Source organism: Camelus ferus, chromosome 4 (genome assembly GCF_009834535.1).
Source record: "Camelus ferus isolate YT-003-E chromosome 4, BCGSAC_Cfer_1.0, whole genome shotgun sequence".
NCBI lineage: Eukaryota > Metazoa > Chordata > Mammalia > Artiodactyla > Camelidae > Camelus > Camelus ferus.
Genome location: NC_045699.1, coordinates 28260747 through 28277918, shown reverse-complemented (window position 1 = coordinate 28277918; position 17172 = coordinate 28260747). Strand labels below are relative to the sequence as shown.

At 37.3% G+C, this 17172-nt stretch overlaps 1 protein-coding gene across 5 annotated transcripts in view; it reads left to right on the top strand.

The window, feature by feature from the left end:
* The window catches only part of KDM4C (lysine demethylase 4C), a 360653-nt gene that overhangs the window by 211980 nt on the left and 131501 nt on the right, over window positions 1–17172 (top strand). For all 5 annotated transcript variants that reach the window (XM_014552383.2, XM_032477696.1, XM_032477697.1 and 2 more), the window contains one exon: window positions 277–385. In XM_014552383.2, coding sequence (XP_014407869.2) covers window positions 277–385 — 109 coding nt within the window. The remainder of the gene's footprint in view (window positions 1–276; window positions 386–17172) is intronic.

Here is a 17172-nt window from a genome sequence, read left to right as displayed (position 1 = left end):
GAGTTTTAAAATGAAGTGGAAGGGTAGTTAGTTGACTCTTCTGTCCATAAAATTACTAATAGAATGGCTTTCTACTTCTTTTGACTTTAAGATTTAAATTTCTCTTATGTTAAAAAAAATTTAAATTTCTGTAACAAAGGGCTAATTACCAAGGAGGTAAATAAGTACAGGAGTTCTTCATAATTAAATTGTTGTAAATAATTGTAACCATAGTTTTTTGCTTAAAACAAATCTTTAACGGTGAGTGTTTCTCCCCCGTTTTTGTTCCATAACCAGAGAATAGAGGGAGAAACCAAAACTGCTAAAAGTTGGCGCCATCCACTAAGTAAGCCTCCCGCAAGATCCCCAATGACTCTGGTGAAGCAGCAGGCAACGAGTGATGAAGGTAAGTTTGTGATGTTTTTTTCAGTATTTATTCTTTATATATTGTGTAGTATTCAGTGCTTATTTTGTCTATTTGTTGTAACAAACTCCGTGTTAGAGAGGAAATCTGACCAGGTGGCAAATGTATACCATAAGGAGGTCGTAAGTAAGGCACAAGTTATTTGGAATTTAGATTTTAGGGATAAATACTTGCTTCACATAATCTAGCCGTGTACCGGGAAAAGTCTTCCTGCTTTATATGATATATTAGTCATTCTTGACATTTGCCTTGTGATATTCCAGAAGAGGCTGATAATCACTTCTCTAAAGGTATCAGATCATGGAATTAACATGCTGTAGGTTTCTTTGCATTTCCTTTATTTTTAACTTGAATCCTTTAAATTTATAAACACTATCTGAAGAAGAAACTTCGTGCAGTAACTTCTATATCCTGTTACACCTGCTGTGCCATGAGACATCCTTTCTCATTGATGAGATTTTACTGATGTGGCTTGGCGTGAAGTAGTTTTATTTACTACCAGTTACTATTCCTAGATGTGACATTTATCTATTTGTTTTATCTAGTTGCCCCTTTTACCTCTCTTACCTCTTGATTTTGTTGCCTTCAATGAAAAATCAAGCCACTGACTGGCTATTTCTTCCTTGCAAGTGTCTCATATCATCGTAAGGGCCTATATTTTTCCCCATCTCTTAAAGGATCAGTTCAAGTAGATTTTCTGTAAAAATCCCTTCGAGATACTCTCTTTTACTGGTGGAAATTTATTAATTAAGGTCATGTGTCTGTGAGGATGCTGTCAAGGGAATAACATGAGTCTTGAGTTCAGGCTTCAATTTAGTTTAAATACAATTTATCGAAGTACACATCTTCAGTAGATATTTTTCCTTTTATTCACTGTCTTCTTTTATGCCCCATGTTTAGTTGGAAAAAAAGATGGTCAGATGAAGGGATCAGATGATGAGGGTAGCAGTTCCTGTAACACCAGTCCAAGGTAGACTTCTGCCTTGAGTCATACAAGTAATGAAACATATTTGTCTTTATTTCTATGTATTATCATGTTCAGTTCTGCTTTCTCCAGCTTTATCATACCCAGCACAAACCGTTTTCCCCTTAGTGCCAAGACAAAGGACAGTTCTGTATAAAGCAATTACTACTTAATATACATTCATTATGAATTTTCATTACCCTTCCCCATCACAGCCTATAATCAGCATAGCTTCTCGGAAGGGGATGGGCTGTGCTAACACATGAGGAAAACTGCCTTCTCCTGTGTCTTTATCTTCCCAGGAAGTTTATTTTTCCACGACAGTCATCATAAATTCGCCTAGAGTTTCTCCATGGAGAGCAGTTCTGATTTTGATTGGTCTAACTTGCAAAATTTCTAAATGAATTGGTTTAATGAAGTCTCTTGAGGGTTTGAGGTTAAATATCTTGCTGAAACACTGGTGACTGTAGCTTTCACAGCAGTCTCGCTCTCTATCTTAATATGTTAAGGACTCCTGGGGTTCTCTGGGGATTTTAGAGAATTGAGAAGAAAAATCAGAGAATTACAGTAATGGCTAAAGATTTTTGCAGGCTTCCAAACTGAGAATGGAGAATATTCCGGTTTCTGGAGCAAATTATTTATGTATTGAGCACTTGAACATTACTACCTCAGTCTCTGCCTCTGTGTCCTGTACAACTGAAAGTGGGTGGTCATCATCATTGTTAGGTAGTGACGAAGAACAGGATGTGTGCTCACTGGGAGCACACAGCCCCAAATCTAGCCTCTTTGGGGAATTTCCTACCCTAACTATTGGGGTCCTTCTGTGCTGCTCATGCAGCAGACAGTGTGTATGCTAGGCAGGAGCATGACCAGATGGGAGCGTCTGAGAAACTGCATCTCTAAACAGCAGTGTTTCCTATTGGTGAATGAGCATTTCTCTGTGGAAGCTCCCTAAAAGAAAAACAGCAAAGGGGAAAGATAATGATCCAGAACTGCTGGGAGCTTATGTGCAGCCGGGAGATAAGAGTCACCTCTAAGCCACTCTTCTCAAAGGACACTGCAGTGGCTCTTTGATACTCAAATGAACTGAAACTGCAGAGATCGTTCTAATTAGTGGCAGATTCAGTAATTACAGGATCAGCAAGGATTTCCTGACTCTCAGCCTGTTTTTTCCTAGAAGATTTTCTATACTTAGCAGGAAAACATGAGGTTCTATATGATGGTGGGGCAGAGGGGGATATGTAAGAAAAGAATTATGTTGTAGAATATAGCATTTTAATACAAAAACTAGTATCTAATTCATTCCTTTTTGGGGGTGAAAAATTATCTTAAATGTGTACCAGCTGTTTATTCTTTATAGTTTAAAAGTAATTACTAATCTGTCTCTGTAACTGTAACTGAAGTGTTTTTAGTTACCCCTTCCCTGAAACTGGGCAGCTGCACAAGGTGATCCTGAAACATAGATTAATATTCTATGCATTTTCCTGTTTTTTAAGCTAATAGTACAGTGTTGAATTGAAACAGACCTGAAAGAGAAGTGTCTCTAAACAGCAGAGTTCCCTATTGGTGAATGAGCATTTCTTGGTGGGTCGTTTCAGTTTTGGAACATTCTAGATACATACCCATTCTCCCCTTATGATATGTCACTATAATGGCATGTTCCTGTTCCCCGATTTCAGAGCTTTGTGGTTGAGTGTCTGCAGGGAACGAGGGTGTGTCTGCAGCAGAGGTGAGCCAGGCTAGCTCCGAGAACTGCATGCTTGCTTGGCCTCAGAAGGCACTGAGAGTCAGAGGTTGGACCCACCGCGGGTGGGGGCAGGCAGGAAGCTCAGAAATCTGCCACCGTAATTCTCTTTGGGTGGTGAAGATGCCTGCTCAAAGGGTCTCACACGTTTCCCTTAACACTGCAGCTTCGATACAGTGTAAGTGGCTTTAAGGTCGTTCATGATCCAGTACCAACTTCTCTCTGCAGCTTCATTTCCCTCAACTACGCAACATGAATCCTCCTCTCCATCCATTCAGACAAATTGCTGTTTTCTCCTGAAGACAGTGCGCTGCTTCATGCTTCCACTCACTTCCTTAAACTATTGCTTTACCTGTGATGCCCTTTTCTATCTTGGAACCATTCTCAACTACTTCTTACCACTTCCTCCTCCTGTCTCTTCTCCTCTAGTGTCCTATTACATCTATGCTACATATTCTATATGGTATATATCTATATTCACTCTAGTGTACCACTTGTCACCTTCCATTGTACTTCATTATTTGTCTCTGTGTCTGTCTTCCCGTTCTCAGTCCAAGGTCAGTCTGTGGTGTGACTCACGTGTGGATCCAAAAGCAGGAAAGTCCTGGTGATTACTAACCTGGAAATCAGCCATTAAAAATTACAGTCAAATACCTTAACATATCATGTGCTGTCCTGCTAAAAGGGAAACCAGTATTCTTTTTCAGGAAATATTCTCTGTATATTTCAGTATATAGAAGAACATGCTATTTTAACTTGCTGGAGATATGTCACCTAAGTCAGTTTTGTATCCTGACTGTGTTTAAATCCTTTTTAATCACTGTGCCAAATCCTAGAACTTACTCAGAGTTAAATATGACGCTGACATGTAGATGTGGCTGATACCTTGGAGACCTGAAGGCCCCCCAGAGTAATGATATTCCCATTGGGATAGTAGTTTAGCCAGCATCTCTGTATGTGTGTAGATGTGTGTATATGTGTTTGTATTTCCTTCCCAGTTTGAAGGCATTCAGATTCAAAAATGTTTTACTCATGCATGTTTCTTCTTCTGACTAGAGTTTTCATCACCAGCACCTTGTGCTGACACAAACTCAGAGCTTTTCTTGAACTGTCGTTAGGCTAAGAGACATTGTACACTGATGTCCATATTCTGAACTTGCATTTTATCCATCTCCCTGCCCTACCCTTCATGGTTCATTGTTTGGTCTTAGAAACTCTCCTCCACTTGTATGCATTTGTTTCCCATTTAAAAAAAATACTACATTTGTTTGCAATATAAATTTTCCGTCTTTTTCTACTATTGATTTACAGAATAGTCACTGCTTTTGTACTTACTGTGCACGTAACCCCGCTGGTGAAGTGATAAGGTTAATGTTGTTTCTAAAGCAGCTGTGAACGAAGGACAAGCCCTGCAGACATACCTCATGAATGTGGCAGTGGCTGACGCAGCGATTCTCTACTCAGTGGTCCCCACGCCTGTTGGTGATTTGAGTTGACATGCTAATGCTGTCTGGAGTTTTGCTGGAGACTTGGAAAGTTTATAAGAAAATATGCAAGGTTGTTATCTGGTGATTTTAATTTTCTTTTTTATGCTGATAACTTTTCAGATTTTTAAAATAATAAACACATTTCTTTTATATTTGGGCAAAATATTTTAAAGAGACAGAGTATCAATGTGATGGGCTAGATTACCAGATAATCCTCCAGTTACAAAAGAACCGAAAATAATTGATAATTAAAACAACTAGCCTTTATACATGCATGGAGGGGCAGAATCACATCAGGGGTCATGTTCTCCATGTCTACAGTCATGATCACCCAGCTCCAGTGCTCCGTTAGCTGCGTGGCTGTCCATACCTTGGTGCCCGTGCTTATAAAGTAGGGATTGCAGCAGCTCCTTCTTTGAGGGTTGAAAGACTATGTGTAAAGCACTCAGAACAGTATTTGGCAGATAATGAATGTTTACTGTCGTTGTTGTGATATGATTAGGAGGATTGGTCGAAGGATGGTAGCTAAGCTCTCAGGAAATGAGGGAAATCCAAAGGGAACTCAGAGCAAAGTGATGTTTAGGTGGGTAGGGGAGAGCTAATGCTGTGGCTTCTTGGGGGAAATATGCCAGGGCTAGAGAGAAGACTGGGAAGTCAGAGCTAAGGCCTCATAGGATCCCTCAGACACTTAAACCTAGACTCTTAAAAGGGGAAAAACTAAAAACCAAAACTGACCTTAGGCCCCAGCAGAGGACAAGAAGTCTTGCTGGCTGGGTCTAGGTTTGGGTGGAGAGAGGTGATAGGATCAGAAGAGAAAGTCACCCTAACAATTCTTAACCATTGAACTGCTGTCGCTATATGTTTCTTATTCCAATCTGAAATTTAAAGTAAAACTATGTCCTGACTGTTAATGCTTCCAGAGCATCTAGCAGAAGCAATTGCAAAATCTTTTGAACCTACCCTGACTAGGAGATTAGTTGACCGAAAGACAGTAGACGCTGCCTGGGGTCCTGGCTTTGTCCCTTACAAGTGTTTTGACTTCTCTCTGGCCTCAGTTTCCTCTTGTGTAAAATGTGTGTCTTGGCCTTGAATGATTAGGGTTCCTAACCTACAGGTTCATGAATGGATTTATGACATTTCAGATACCCTGAAATAACGTGATGATATGTTGAGCTCATCACCCTTGGACCAAATTTTTATTTGTAACTCTTCGACTATCATTTTAAACAGAAAGATTGGAAGATGCAGATACCCATCTGTACTATGTTTACCCAAGTGCAGAGGTGACCCCACCTACAAGTTTGAATATTGACAAGATTTAGATCAAAGCCCTGGTTGTGGCTCTGATTTTCTCTAATCTGAACTGTCCAGATAACTCTATACATCATCAGTTCAGCGAGAACAGTACTGTAATGAGCTGTTAAGCATCTCTTTGAAATTAGACAGCTTAGGCCCTGATCCTTATCTCTGTAATGTCTGCATGCCTTGAGGGATAGATTAAAAGTGTATTTCTGGCAATGTTACAGCAATTTATTTTTTGGACAGTCTGTCTATATTAATACTATAATTCATTTTGTAGTGGATTAAATATTTAAATATAGAGATGGAAGAGATGGAAATTGCTGCATTAATTAGAGATTATTCTAATGGTGTTCAACCATTATTTAACCCATCTAAGCTAGATTTTCAGTTATTTTGAGGAATAGAATGTCTATATTTAGGTATGTTTAAGTAGGGAAAATCTCAGAAATGCACATCTGACAAAATCTCATTACTTTTTTTTTCTGTTTAACACTCATTTTGTTAAAAATGTTTGTGATGCAGTTGAATGATAGGTTGATCCTAAATATGTTTTCCCAAGACTGATTTCACTTTATTAGAGATTTTTGTTTTGTTGTGGGATTGCCTGGTATTTCCTGGGTATTTCCTGAATTTTACCCTGTGTCATTCAGTCACTGTTAGTACTGTTGGTGCAAAAGCTGGCTTCTGGGCACTTTGCATCTCAAATAAAAGGACATTATTTAGAATTGGATGTTTCACTTTACCTTTGGTAAATAGGTGTTTTGCAAAATTATGTCCTCCTGCCCCTAGCATGCTGTAACTCCCCCCTTTCTAAGAATATTGGTATAGATTTGCCAATCTTCATTTTTTTCCCCCTAAGACTTTAGGTGGATATATTAATAAATGTAATAATGATGTCTTTTATTGATTTAGACTTTACAAATGTTATCTTAAGTATTCAGTTAAATAAAAATTTTGTTTTAAACACCAAAAAATTTCATTTGTTTGTTTTGCCAAATAGTAATGGGCACCTGGCTCTGTTTATGGTTGGCAGCCTGAAACCTGCCTTTTAGTCTCTCCTTGGCTGTTAAGGGCTGCACGGCCTTGGAGAACTAAGTCATGCAACCTTCTAAGGCTCATCATATGTTTACTAAGATGTTTGATGAAATGGTTGGATTAGTGATCCCAGAATTTCATTCACACTCTTAAGGTCTTAGATTCTGTGATAATGTAATAGGAGAGGATACTGTGTAGTCCTCTTGCTTCAAGCTAGCCTTTCACTGAAAAGCAAAATAGTGAAGCATAAGAACATCCCTTATCAACAGTGCTTCCCCTCTTGTAAAAAGTCCTTTTCTCTGCCAGTTTTCAAAAACAAATGCTGTTTTATGATTGTTGCATGTCGTGCTCCAAATGTTATTAATTTTTACACAATGATCTCTTGTTGCATCAATTCTTATTAGCTTGAGGTAATATTTATACTTTTATAATAAGCACAGTTGTATTTCTGTCCGTTTAAGCAATAAAACAGCAACTTCAGCTGATTACTAAGTAGATTGGTTTGAATGTTTGTTGATAGGTCACTGCCAATGTTTTCTTGCATTATGTGGACATAAAACATTAGATGTTGTTGGCACTCAGATTTAATGGATATTTTATCTAGCATTCAGCTGCATAATAATCGAGATTCTCAATTTAGCTTGCTTTCTCTGTTAGTGAATTCCATTGCAGCCCCAAAGGCATTGACTTTTTCTGCAATATGGGGAATAAAAATCAAAAACACCTTGCCCTTATTATGCTAGTGACTAGGTAAGGGATTGATTGAATTAGACAAAAATGCTAGCTTTTAAACTTATGCTTTATAGTTGCTTTCTGTACTTTTCAGAATCAGTCTTGAAACTTTTTTATACACTGGTTGGCATGAAGTCTTATGATCAAGGTGTCTGTGCTTGAAAGCATTGGGATTGTGAAATGATAGTCAAGACTTTGATTTATCTGAATTCGGGTGTGCTTTGTTACTCTTGAGGAACAGCTTTTGATACTGTAATCGTATGATTCATTCCATTCTTTAGAAAAATAAATTATTGCATTAGGCTGAAATGTGTCAATTGCTGATATTTGATTTTAGTATAACTTAATGTATTCCTTTACATTTCCTTAAACTTGCACACAACCCCCTCTCCCTAGAGACAGATGTCTTAACCCTATACGCCATTGAATTATCCTACATTTTCTAGTACATTCTCCGTATTTTTATTTCCATCCTTTGTTTGTGAAACTATGAATATCGAGAATAAGCATGCAGTTGGCAAAGCTTATGTAGATTTTAAAATTTAGTTTTATAATTACTTCATGATCTTCCACTTCTTTGTTTTTGTCTCTGACTGTTGAAAACTTGGTCCTGGGCTGGCAGTGTTCTTCAGGTTTACATTTGGGGACCATTGTCATGGATTTTAGGAAAGGACTTTTCACTGCTGGGAGGAGTATTAAGTAATATGTGTAAGACTCTCAGATAGTGAGTGGTTAGGAAGTGGCTCACTTCATTATCATTTAAATTCTGTACAGTGTTGTTTTCTTCTTTTTCTTTTTTCTGGTTCTTAGGTTCCCAGTTTTAGGGAAATGATTAAGTGACCTCTTTTTATATACATATCACATGGACCTCTAAGTTCTACGCTGATGTTCCATTGTGTTACTGTTCATGTTAGGGTATGGTTTTGTTACTGAAACATTTTCAAGATGGAAAAGTGTAGGGATTTTTGTTGTGCTAATAAAAAAGAGCAGAAACCAAAGAAGAAAAAGTTTGCTATGATATATGAACATGTTCCAATACTACTCAGATATTTCTCTAGTTGTTAAGGTCTTTTCTTGAGGAAACATACTTTATAACACCTTGAGGTGAGTAGAGTTAGCCAAGGATCTGGGGTAAGAATCTTCTTGGGAGAGAACAGTGAGTTCAGAGGCCCCAAGGAAGGCGGTTAGTGTGGCATGTTTGAGGACCAGCAGGAAGGACCGCTCATGGCTTTGGATGTGGAACAAGAGGGTGACATTTGCTGCCTTGTCCTCTTCTTACTTCTGTATATCCTCTTGAGTAGTCCATGCCCTTGCTTCTCTAGAAGTTGGCATTGTGGCTGCTCTGCATGAAGTTCTCTGTCTCCTTAACAACTGTTTTGTGTGATCTCCCATGTGATACCCCTGCTAGTTCTTGGGTCAAAATGTCTAAGGATGCTGCTGTCCTTTACATAGGTGACCAGAGTTGTCTTTCAGCTAAGAGAATTTTTTTTTTAAGCAGGTAAATTGCAACATGCTAGTTGTTCTTTGCTTTTAAATCTTGTTTCGGCCATTTTTAAACTTTTTAACATAGATGCTGTTAATGAAATAGTTTAAGAAACTTGAGGCTTCTCCCATGGGGAGTTTTGAACTCCTTAAAGGCAAGGAACTGTTTTTTATTTCTTATCTCCAGCATCTGTCATAGTGGGTTTCGTATGCTCTCGTTCCACCTATCTTTGATTTGATTCTCAGAATAAGCTCCTGTCGGTGCCATGTTGTCAGCTAGTTTTCCAAAGATACGCTTTTTTTTTCTTTTAAGTTCTTTCATCCCCATCCCCACCATGATATGAGAATTGACTGTTCTGCTTTCTTCCTGTTGTATAAATTATTAGCAGTTGTTATTTATAATTCTTTAAGCTGGATGGTGTTATCATTTTTACTGATGAGGAAACTGAAGCTCAAAGACACGAATTCACTTGCCTAAGGCCATGAGACTGGTAATTGGTAAACAACAGGCTTTAAATCCTGCTTAATTTCTAAGTTTGTACTCTTTCTATGTTATATTAGCAGCCCCCAGTAATGGCCCTACTACTGATAAAAGAAGCTGAAGTGAGCACATATAAATGTCTGATAAGAACCAGCCATCTTTGTTGATGGAGTAGATAATTCACAGTATTCCTTGTTGTCCGTGTGTGTTGTAAGAATGTGTACATATGTGAAATATGAGCTAGTGTTCACTTGTTCTTTACTAATTTTTTTTTAATTGAAGTATAGTTGATTTACAGTATTGTGTTAGTTTCAGGTGTACACAAAGTGATTCATTTATACACGTATGTATAAATTATTTTTCAGATTCTTTCCCATTATAAGTTACTAAAAGATACTGAATTTAGTTCCCTGTGCTGTACAGTAGGTCCTTGTTGCTTATGTTTTATACATGATAGTGTATATCTGTTAATCACAAACTCGCAGTTTATTCCTCCCCTGAGCTAATGTTCTTTAAGAAATTTAAGTAACGTTGGTAATCCAGAGTTCTCCGTGAAATCCACATCCCCAGAGGTGCCATAAGTATTAGAGTATTTTTGTTCGGTAGTAGTTTTGAAGGAGTGTGCTTTGGAGTGTTTCAGTTATCTGAAGCAGTATATTGAATGAATTGGAATGTATCCTTTTGAATTATTTTTTGGCATCTCTGTTATTCTGAGGGTATGCATAGGGAATAAAACTGTGTCTACTCATTTAAGTGCTTTAGACCTAAAACAAAGGAATTCTCTGTTATCCATGATTACATTAGCATTTTACAAGCACTGTAATACAGAATTTAATTTTTCCTTAATGTTACCATTTCCCAGTAAAATTATACATAAGGACCTGTAATTTTTTTGCTCTTTTCTGCTTTTGAACATACCTTCACAAACCTTTGAAATTTAGCAATTCTTAAAAATCATTGAAATATGATTTACATGCAGATTATACAATAGTTTGTATGGGAACAATGAAGTTCCCAAGTTTGAATTTCTTTGCTTTTTTTGAGTACCTTGTTCCCGCCCTGGTTCCTCTCTCCTCACCCTCTTCCCCCTCAATTTCCTCCAGGATATTTGAAACCATATATAATGCCTCTCAGGACTGAGATTTTGCTCAAGTACCTGAAAGATAACAGATGCTTCCTAGTAGAGAGTATAGTGCTGTACCAGCCAAAACACATCACTGGAACACAACCCCAGCAGCAGGACCAGTGTGGTGGTGTGTGTGGGGAAACTGTACTGTAGTAGAGTCAGGAGCTTTCCTCGTTTGCTGGGTTCCCTCAGCAAGTCCTGGCAGCAGCCTTTCCTCAACGGCCAAGTGTTTTTCTATTGAGAACTCCTGTTACACTTACTGGGCAAAGTTTATTCAAGAAGACTATACTGAGGAGTGTATAAATCTGACATATGTCTGCTTTTAAACTAAGGTTTCCCTCAATTCATAGGACTTTTAATGTTGAAGACTGCATAGTTATAAAAACTTGAAAGCCTTCTTTCCTTTATTCCAGACATTTAAACATTTTTTTTTATAGAACTAACATTATTCTCTATATTCAGTTTTGTGTCCTGAGTTTTCACTTATTAACATTATATTCATATTCACTTAATGGTATATGTTTTATGATGTACGTATTCATGTTGTATTATATTTCATTAATATTCCTCAAAAGCATCCTTTCAATGCTGGCATAATAGGGTCATGCCATAAGTTATATATATATTTGTTAATTTTATTATTTATTTATTTATATGTTTTTTAAATGGGCACTTTGGTTTGAATACTTCTGTAAAAGACATTGATCTTTTTTTATTATAAATATATTCAGTGATTTTTTGACTGAATGGGAGAATAAAGACTTTTTTTTTTTGAAAGGATAAATCTTGAAATATTTATATGTAGGAGATAACTGGGTATCTGTTTAGATTGGCTCTTCTTTTCCAGTCTGTCTTGTCATGTTTAAAGTTTAGTGTTTAGGGCATACATTTTAAGTAATTTTCTGCGTGATCTTTGCAGAGATTTGCTGGAGGCCCCATAGGTTAAGCTGAGACCCAGAAGGGAAGGAAATGTCATGTGTTGAAGCCCAAGGTCTTGCTCCCTAATGAGTAGTGGCATTTTTATGGCTGGTCTCTCATACAACCTGTTGAAAACCCTGTAATTTAGATAAACTTACACTCATTTTGCAGATGAAGAAATTAAGGCTTAGAGTAATAACCAAACTTTAACAGCATAGATTACATGAATGAAAGCATTGTTTTAATTTATTCTACTAGATTTGGGTCAGAGCTCTACTCCTGTAGCCATGCTTACCTCAGAATTTGAATAACCATTGTTCTAGGTCACAAAGTCAAGGCTTTTGTTACATTTTTCCCCCTAATTTATTACATTGTTTAACTATATGATGTTTGTAACAGATTTCATCTTGTGATCATTTGAAGTAATATTTTAAATATTATTTTTAATGCCATCCTTTACTTATATAAACTTTTGAAAACTTATATATACTTTTATAGGAAAACCATAGTAAATTGTTTTATATAGAAAGTAAATAAATATAAGTACTTAATCATTAAAAATGAAAATGTGTATCTATGATAATCCCTGAGATTACCTCTTAGTGGGGCGTCCACCACACCTTGGGAAGTTTTATTAATTTAAGGGGAAAAGTTGCTCTCTGAACAATGGAGTATATCCCCAAATTGGTGCAAGTCTTAAGAAGAGTCTCTGAATAATTGCAGCAAGCCTGACTTGCTTTTCAGAACCAGAAAGTTCTCTGAATTCCCCGAGCTCCCAGCTTTCTAGGGGTCTCCCCTCCCCATCTTCAGTTGCTCTACAGGATTGAGTCTTTCCCCTGCAGGACCTTTCTGAGGGCTGTGGAGTCTCTGGATCAGCATCAGATAAGCTACTGACTTTCAGACTTTCCAGTTATATATGGACGAGGCACATTTCTAGTTATCCCTTTGAGACTAATTGTTCTTTTGAAAAACAGAATTGTTTATGGTCTTGAGGAGAGGTCACGTAGTGCAAGTGAGAATACTTCTGACAGCAAAGGTGTGACTTATTTTTCCCAAACCAGTCAATTTTCCAGACACCAACTGGGTGTCCTACAGTTTAATTGATTTCTGACACTAATAACTCAGTGTTAGCACAGCACCCATGGGTTAAGGTCTCAATCCAGTCTCAAAAGTTGCCCCCACTTCAGATGCCAATTGCAAGTCCTTACACTTGACCAATGGGCTATATAATCTGGTGGAGAGGTTCGTATAATTCCCTCCTCAGGTTTGATACTTTTCTAGAACGGTTCACAGAAGTCAAACACTTAGCTTACATTTAGTGATTTATAACTCAGGAACAGCCCCTAGAAAGAATGCACAGGGGCAAGGTATGGCGTCGGGGTATGTGTGTGCAGAACATTCATGCCCTCTTCATGTACATTACCCTCTGGACCTGGAAGCTCTCTGAACCCTGTTGTTTAGGGTTTTTATGGAGGCCCCATCATGTCCATGTGGTCAATTAAATCACTGTCTTTTGGCTATTAAACTCAATCTGCAACCTATCTCCCCCTCCCTCAGGCCAGAGATGGGGCTGAATTGCTAAGCCTGTAGTCCTGCGTTGGCCTTTCTGGTGACCAGCCCCCATCCTGAAGCTTTCTAGAAGCCCCCAGCCACCAGTCATCTCATTGCAGACAGAAGACACTTTTCAATTCTCAAATTCCAAGAGTCTTAGAAGCTCTGGTGTCAGGAACTAGGGGCTAAGACCAAATATTTTAACCAGTGATGTTCCTCTCACCCATATCACTCAGGAAATTCCTTATTTTAGAAGCTCTGTGCCAGAAACCAGGAGAAAGACCAAATATCTGTTTCTTTTTATATCACAATATCATAGTGAGTATTACTTGAATAGCAAGCAGGGACAATCATTTTGGAGAAAAATTTAAAACACATTGGAAGGATGGATAGGAGCTGTAAGCGTGCCACTTCTAAGGGGCTACTTACTGTGATCATATCTGCTTCTTACTGTAAAGACAGAAGTTGTGGTCAACCTCTCAGTACCAGCTGTCAGATACATAAATCAATCAAATATTGTGGTTTCACTTTTATTTCTTCTTGAGCACTGTTATTGGGTTCTGTGTGCATATCTATTTCCACTACCATTCTCCAAGAGCTTTTATTTCTGCCAGAAATATTCAGAGTCGGAGGCAAAGCTTGGTTTCCTAGGTATAAGTCAGAAAGAATTACTACTACAGCAGGTTTAGGATATTACGTTTATGATCAAAGAGCTTAGTACATGGTCTATAGGCAGGCAAGTTCTTTTATAAAATAAAAGTTTCCTGCAAGGAGCTGCTTGCACTTCTGTGAACTGAGAAGAACTCGTACAAGTTTAAGGAACTGCTCTATGTTTGGGTACATGCTTTTCTTGACTGTGCTGCGTTTGCTACATTTGAAAGTAGCAGTAATAAATGCATAAACAGTTACATTTATTTTCATAAAAAATAACAATTTTCTCTAACCATGAAAATAAAGAAAAGAATATCATTGTTTTACATTTTTTGAAAAGTTCTTTAATATTGGGTTTAGTAAAAGTTGGATTCTCATGTCTGCTTCTGCATTCAGTTGGATGGACCCTGTTCTGGTTGAAACATATTGAAGTATATGGTAGTTTTTTTTTTGTTTTTTTTTAAAGGTAAGTTGCAACATGCAATCTGAAATCCCATCAGTGAACCTTTTGTCTTTTGTCTCTTTAAGCTAAAAATTCATTGGTCTGCCTTGCACTTTGAGTGGCTCTTTTATGCATGTATGATTTTGTAACAGCATGCATTGGTAAATAAAAAACTGAGTCATGTAGGTCTTTTTATATAATATAAAAAGATTACATTTATTGTCACCACCAATCCTATCAGAAATAGCTTTAAGTATTTGGAAGTTTTCAGGCTCACAAAAGTGAATATACGTTTTCCAAAGTTCTAATTTTGACTCAGAAGCTTGAATTTTACTGTTGTCAAAATATACTGTCAATCATTTTTTTTAGATTAAAATGACAGCTTTCTTTGTTCACTTTCATGAAAATTCCTGCCAGACACCCAAGTCTGAATAACGATAGTTGTCTGAATCATTCTTTCAACTAAAACTGTTCCATGGAAAAAGCAGCTCATTCAACATGTGATTCAATTAATTGCACATGTGCTTTTCCCAAGACAACTATTGAACCTCAATGTGTAGCAGAAGTACTTTATGCACACATTCCATTTTATCACAAATTTAATAAAACTGATACTTTTTTTTTCACTTTATTAGGACATTGTTAAGAGAATTCTCCCCCTGCCAATCAGGCTTTCAGGATGAGACTCAGAGCTTCTGATTATTGCTGTGCTGGTATTAAAAAAAAGTGATATTATTACAATAATAGAAATATTGGTGTTTGTTAAATGCTCACAGTGTCTGTGTCCTTGTATGTTGAATATCTAATTTGATATTTTAAAAATCTAAAAATCTGTAAAATAGTATGGTGCAATTTCATTGCCTGTCATGTTACCAGGTGTATCATATAGTGAGGTAATTATACACCAGCGAGATTACAGTGAACCTTTAGAGGTTCATTAGTCAGCTGTAGTTGAAGAAGAGGAAGAGGAGAGGAAATTCCTAGGTATAGTGATACCAGTGATCAAAACACTTAAAAGGTACAGTGGAAAAACATCTTTCGTCTTCTGTACATTGGAAGGTAGAAACCATTTTTTTAAAAAGTAAGTGAATGAAGGTACACTAAAAATTGTAAAAACAGGAAAGGTGGTTAGAGGCTGAAAGGGAGGATTTTCAATTAGGATTATATGATGATGAGAGTATTTAGATATCCTAAAAGTACTTTCCCCCCCAGGGCAGTTACATGAATATCATGAATCTGAAAAAGGCAGTAGCCAAGTTTAGTCTTGGATAATGGTTCAGAGGTAAGCAAGAGTTCTTGGAGGCAGGAGGGATAAATAATTTGATGAGGTAATCTCAGGAAGACAAAATCCTTACCTTCAAGAATGTGCCAATATTTTTTACTTTAAAACCTCAGTTAAAATCTGAATAATCATCATTATGTACTTATAATTAAATGCAGTCTCTTTTTCTCCTCTCATAAAATATTGCAACATAGAATTGATAACCAGATCATATGAACATAAGATGATAGGATGGATTTTACATAATCTATGCGTTATACATCACTTAAGAATTTACAGAGAATTTTAGCACTTTATAGAGTTTAAAAAGAAGTTTTACATTGACTATTTCACTTTAATATTAAAAAGAAAAAAAATCCCTGAAATTGGTGAGAAAGGAATTATAACCATGTGAAAATCTGTCTTACTGAAAGCCACACCCCTTCTGAATCGAAGACTTTGAATTCAGGGTTAGGTCTCTGGACTGACAGTTCCCTGTACTTGGTACTGTGCACCATCGCTGCCATGCTGCTTTTAATTTACACGATTCCATAGTTCTGGTGTTCCCCGCATACTCTGGCCCAGAGAGCATCCAAACAGACGACAAATGCTGTTTGGGCCAGAGTATGACTTCATTTTAGGGGAAGGACAGCTGTAGAGCAGGGCCCTCTACCAGGTCAGTGTTGAGGAGATTTGAGGACAAGCTCAAGTTATATCAGGCTATCCTGGATCAAGTCTTGCCCTCACCCTCCTGCTCTCTAGCTCCCTTGCTAGAAAAGTTGTTCTTTCCCCTACTTCTTGTTCATTTTCACTAGGCTCTAAGAATTAAATAGTATTTCCTTCATCCCTAAGAATATTTTGAGAACTCATCACATTAACTTATTACCAACTAGAGGGATAAGAACATCATCCATCTTGTGTGTTTCAATCTTTTATAGTAAAGCAAATGATGTGATAAATTTATTACAAGCCAAAAAGTAGCAACATTTATTTGAACCCAAGGTTTTTTTTTTCTTCTTTTGTTTAGATCTCATTTTTAGTATATATGTTGGAGATATTAGCCTATGAATTAAGGACTTAATGATATTTCAAGTTCCTGGTTAACTTTACACTCCCATTTTTCAGTTGTCAAATTTTAGTCTTCACAGTAAATCTTGTATTGTGTATAATAGGGAAATTGAGGTGGAAACTTAGTGTTTAATGCCAGATTACTTTATTTCAATTGTAGGCAAAGGTTCTTACCTTTTGTTTCAAACACTGCCTCATAATAAATACTAAGCATTTCCCTTGTTGATAATAATACCAATAATAATACCACCACCACCACCAGGATCATAACCATTTGCTTCAGTTGGCGTCTGATGTCTTTTCAGTTATTTCCAGCCTCATTTAGCCCTTCCTTTTTTCCACTCGAGCAAATCCACATTGACTTTTCCTAAAACACATTAGTTAACAAGACAAGGGCTAGAGCACGTCAGTTCACAGGAATACCCCTTCTGGGACTTGCGGACATTGCTCTCCAGCATTTATTTGTGGCACTGAGGCTGCTGCTGGTGGGGAGTTTAGAGTGTATCACAGCTGCAGATGTTAAGT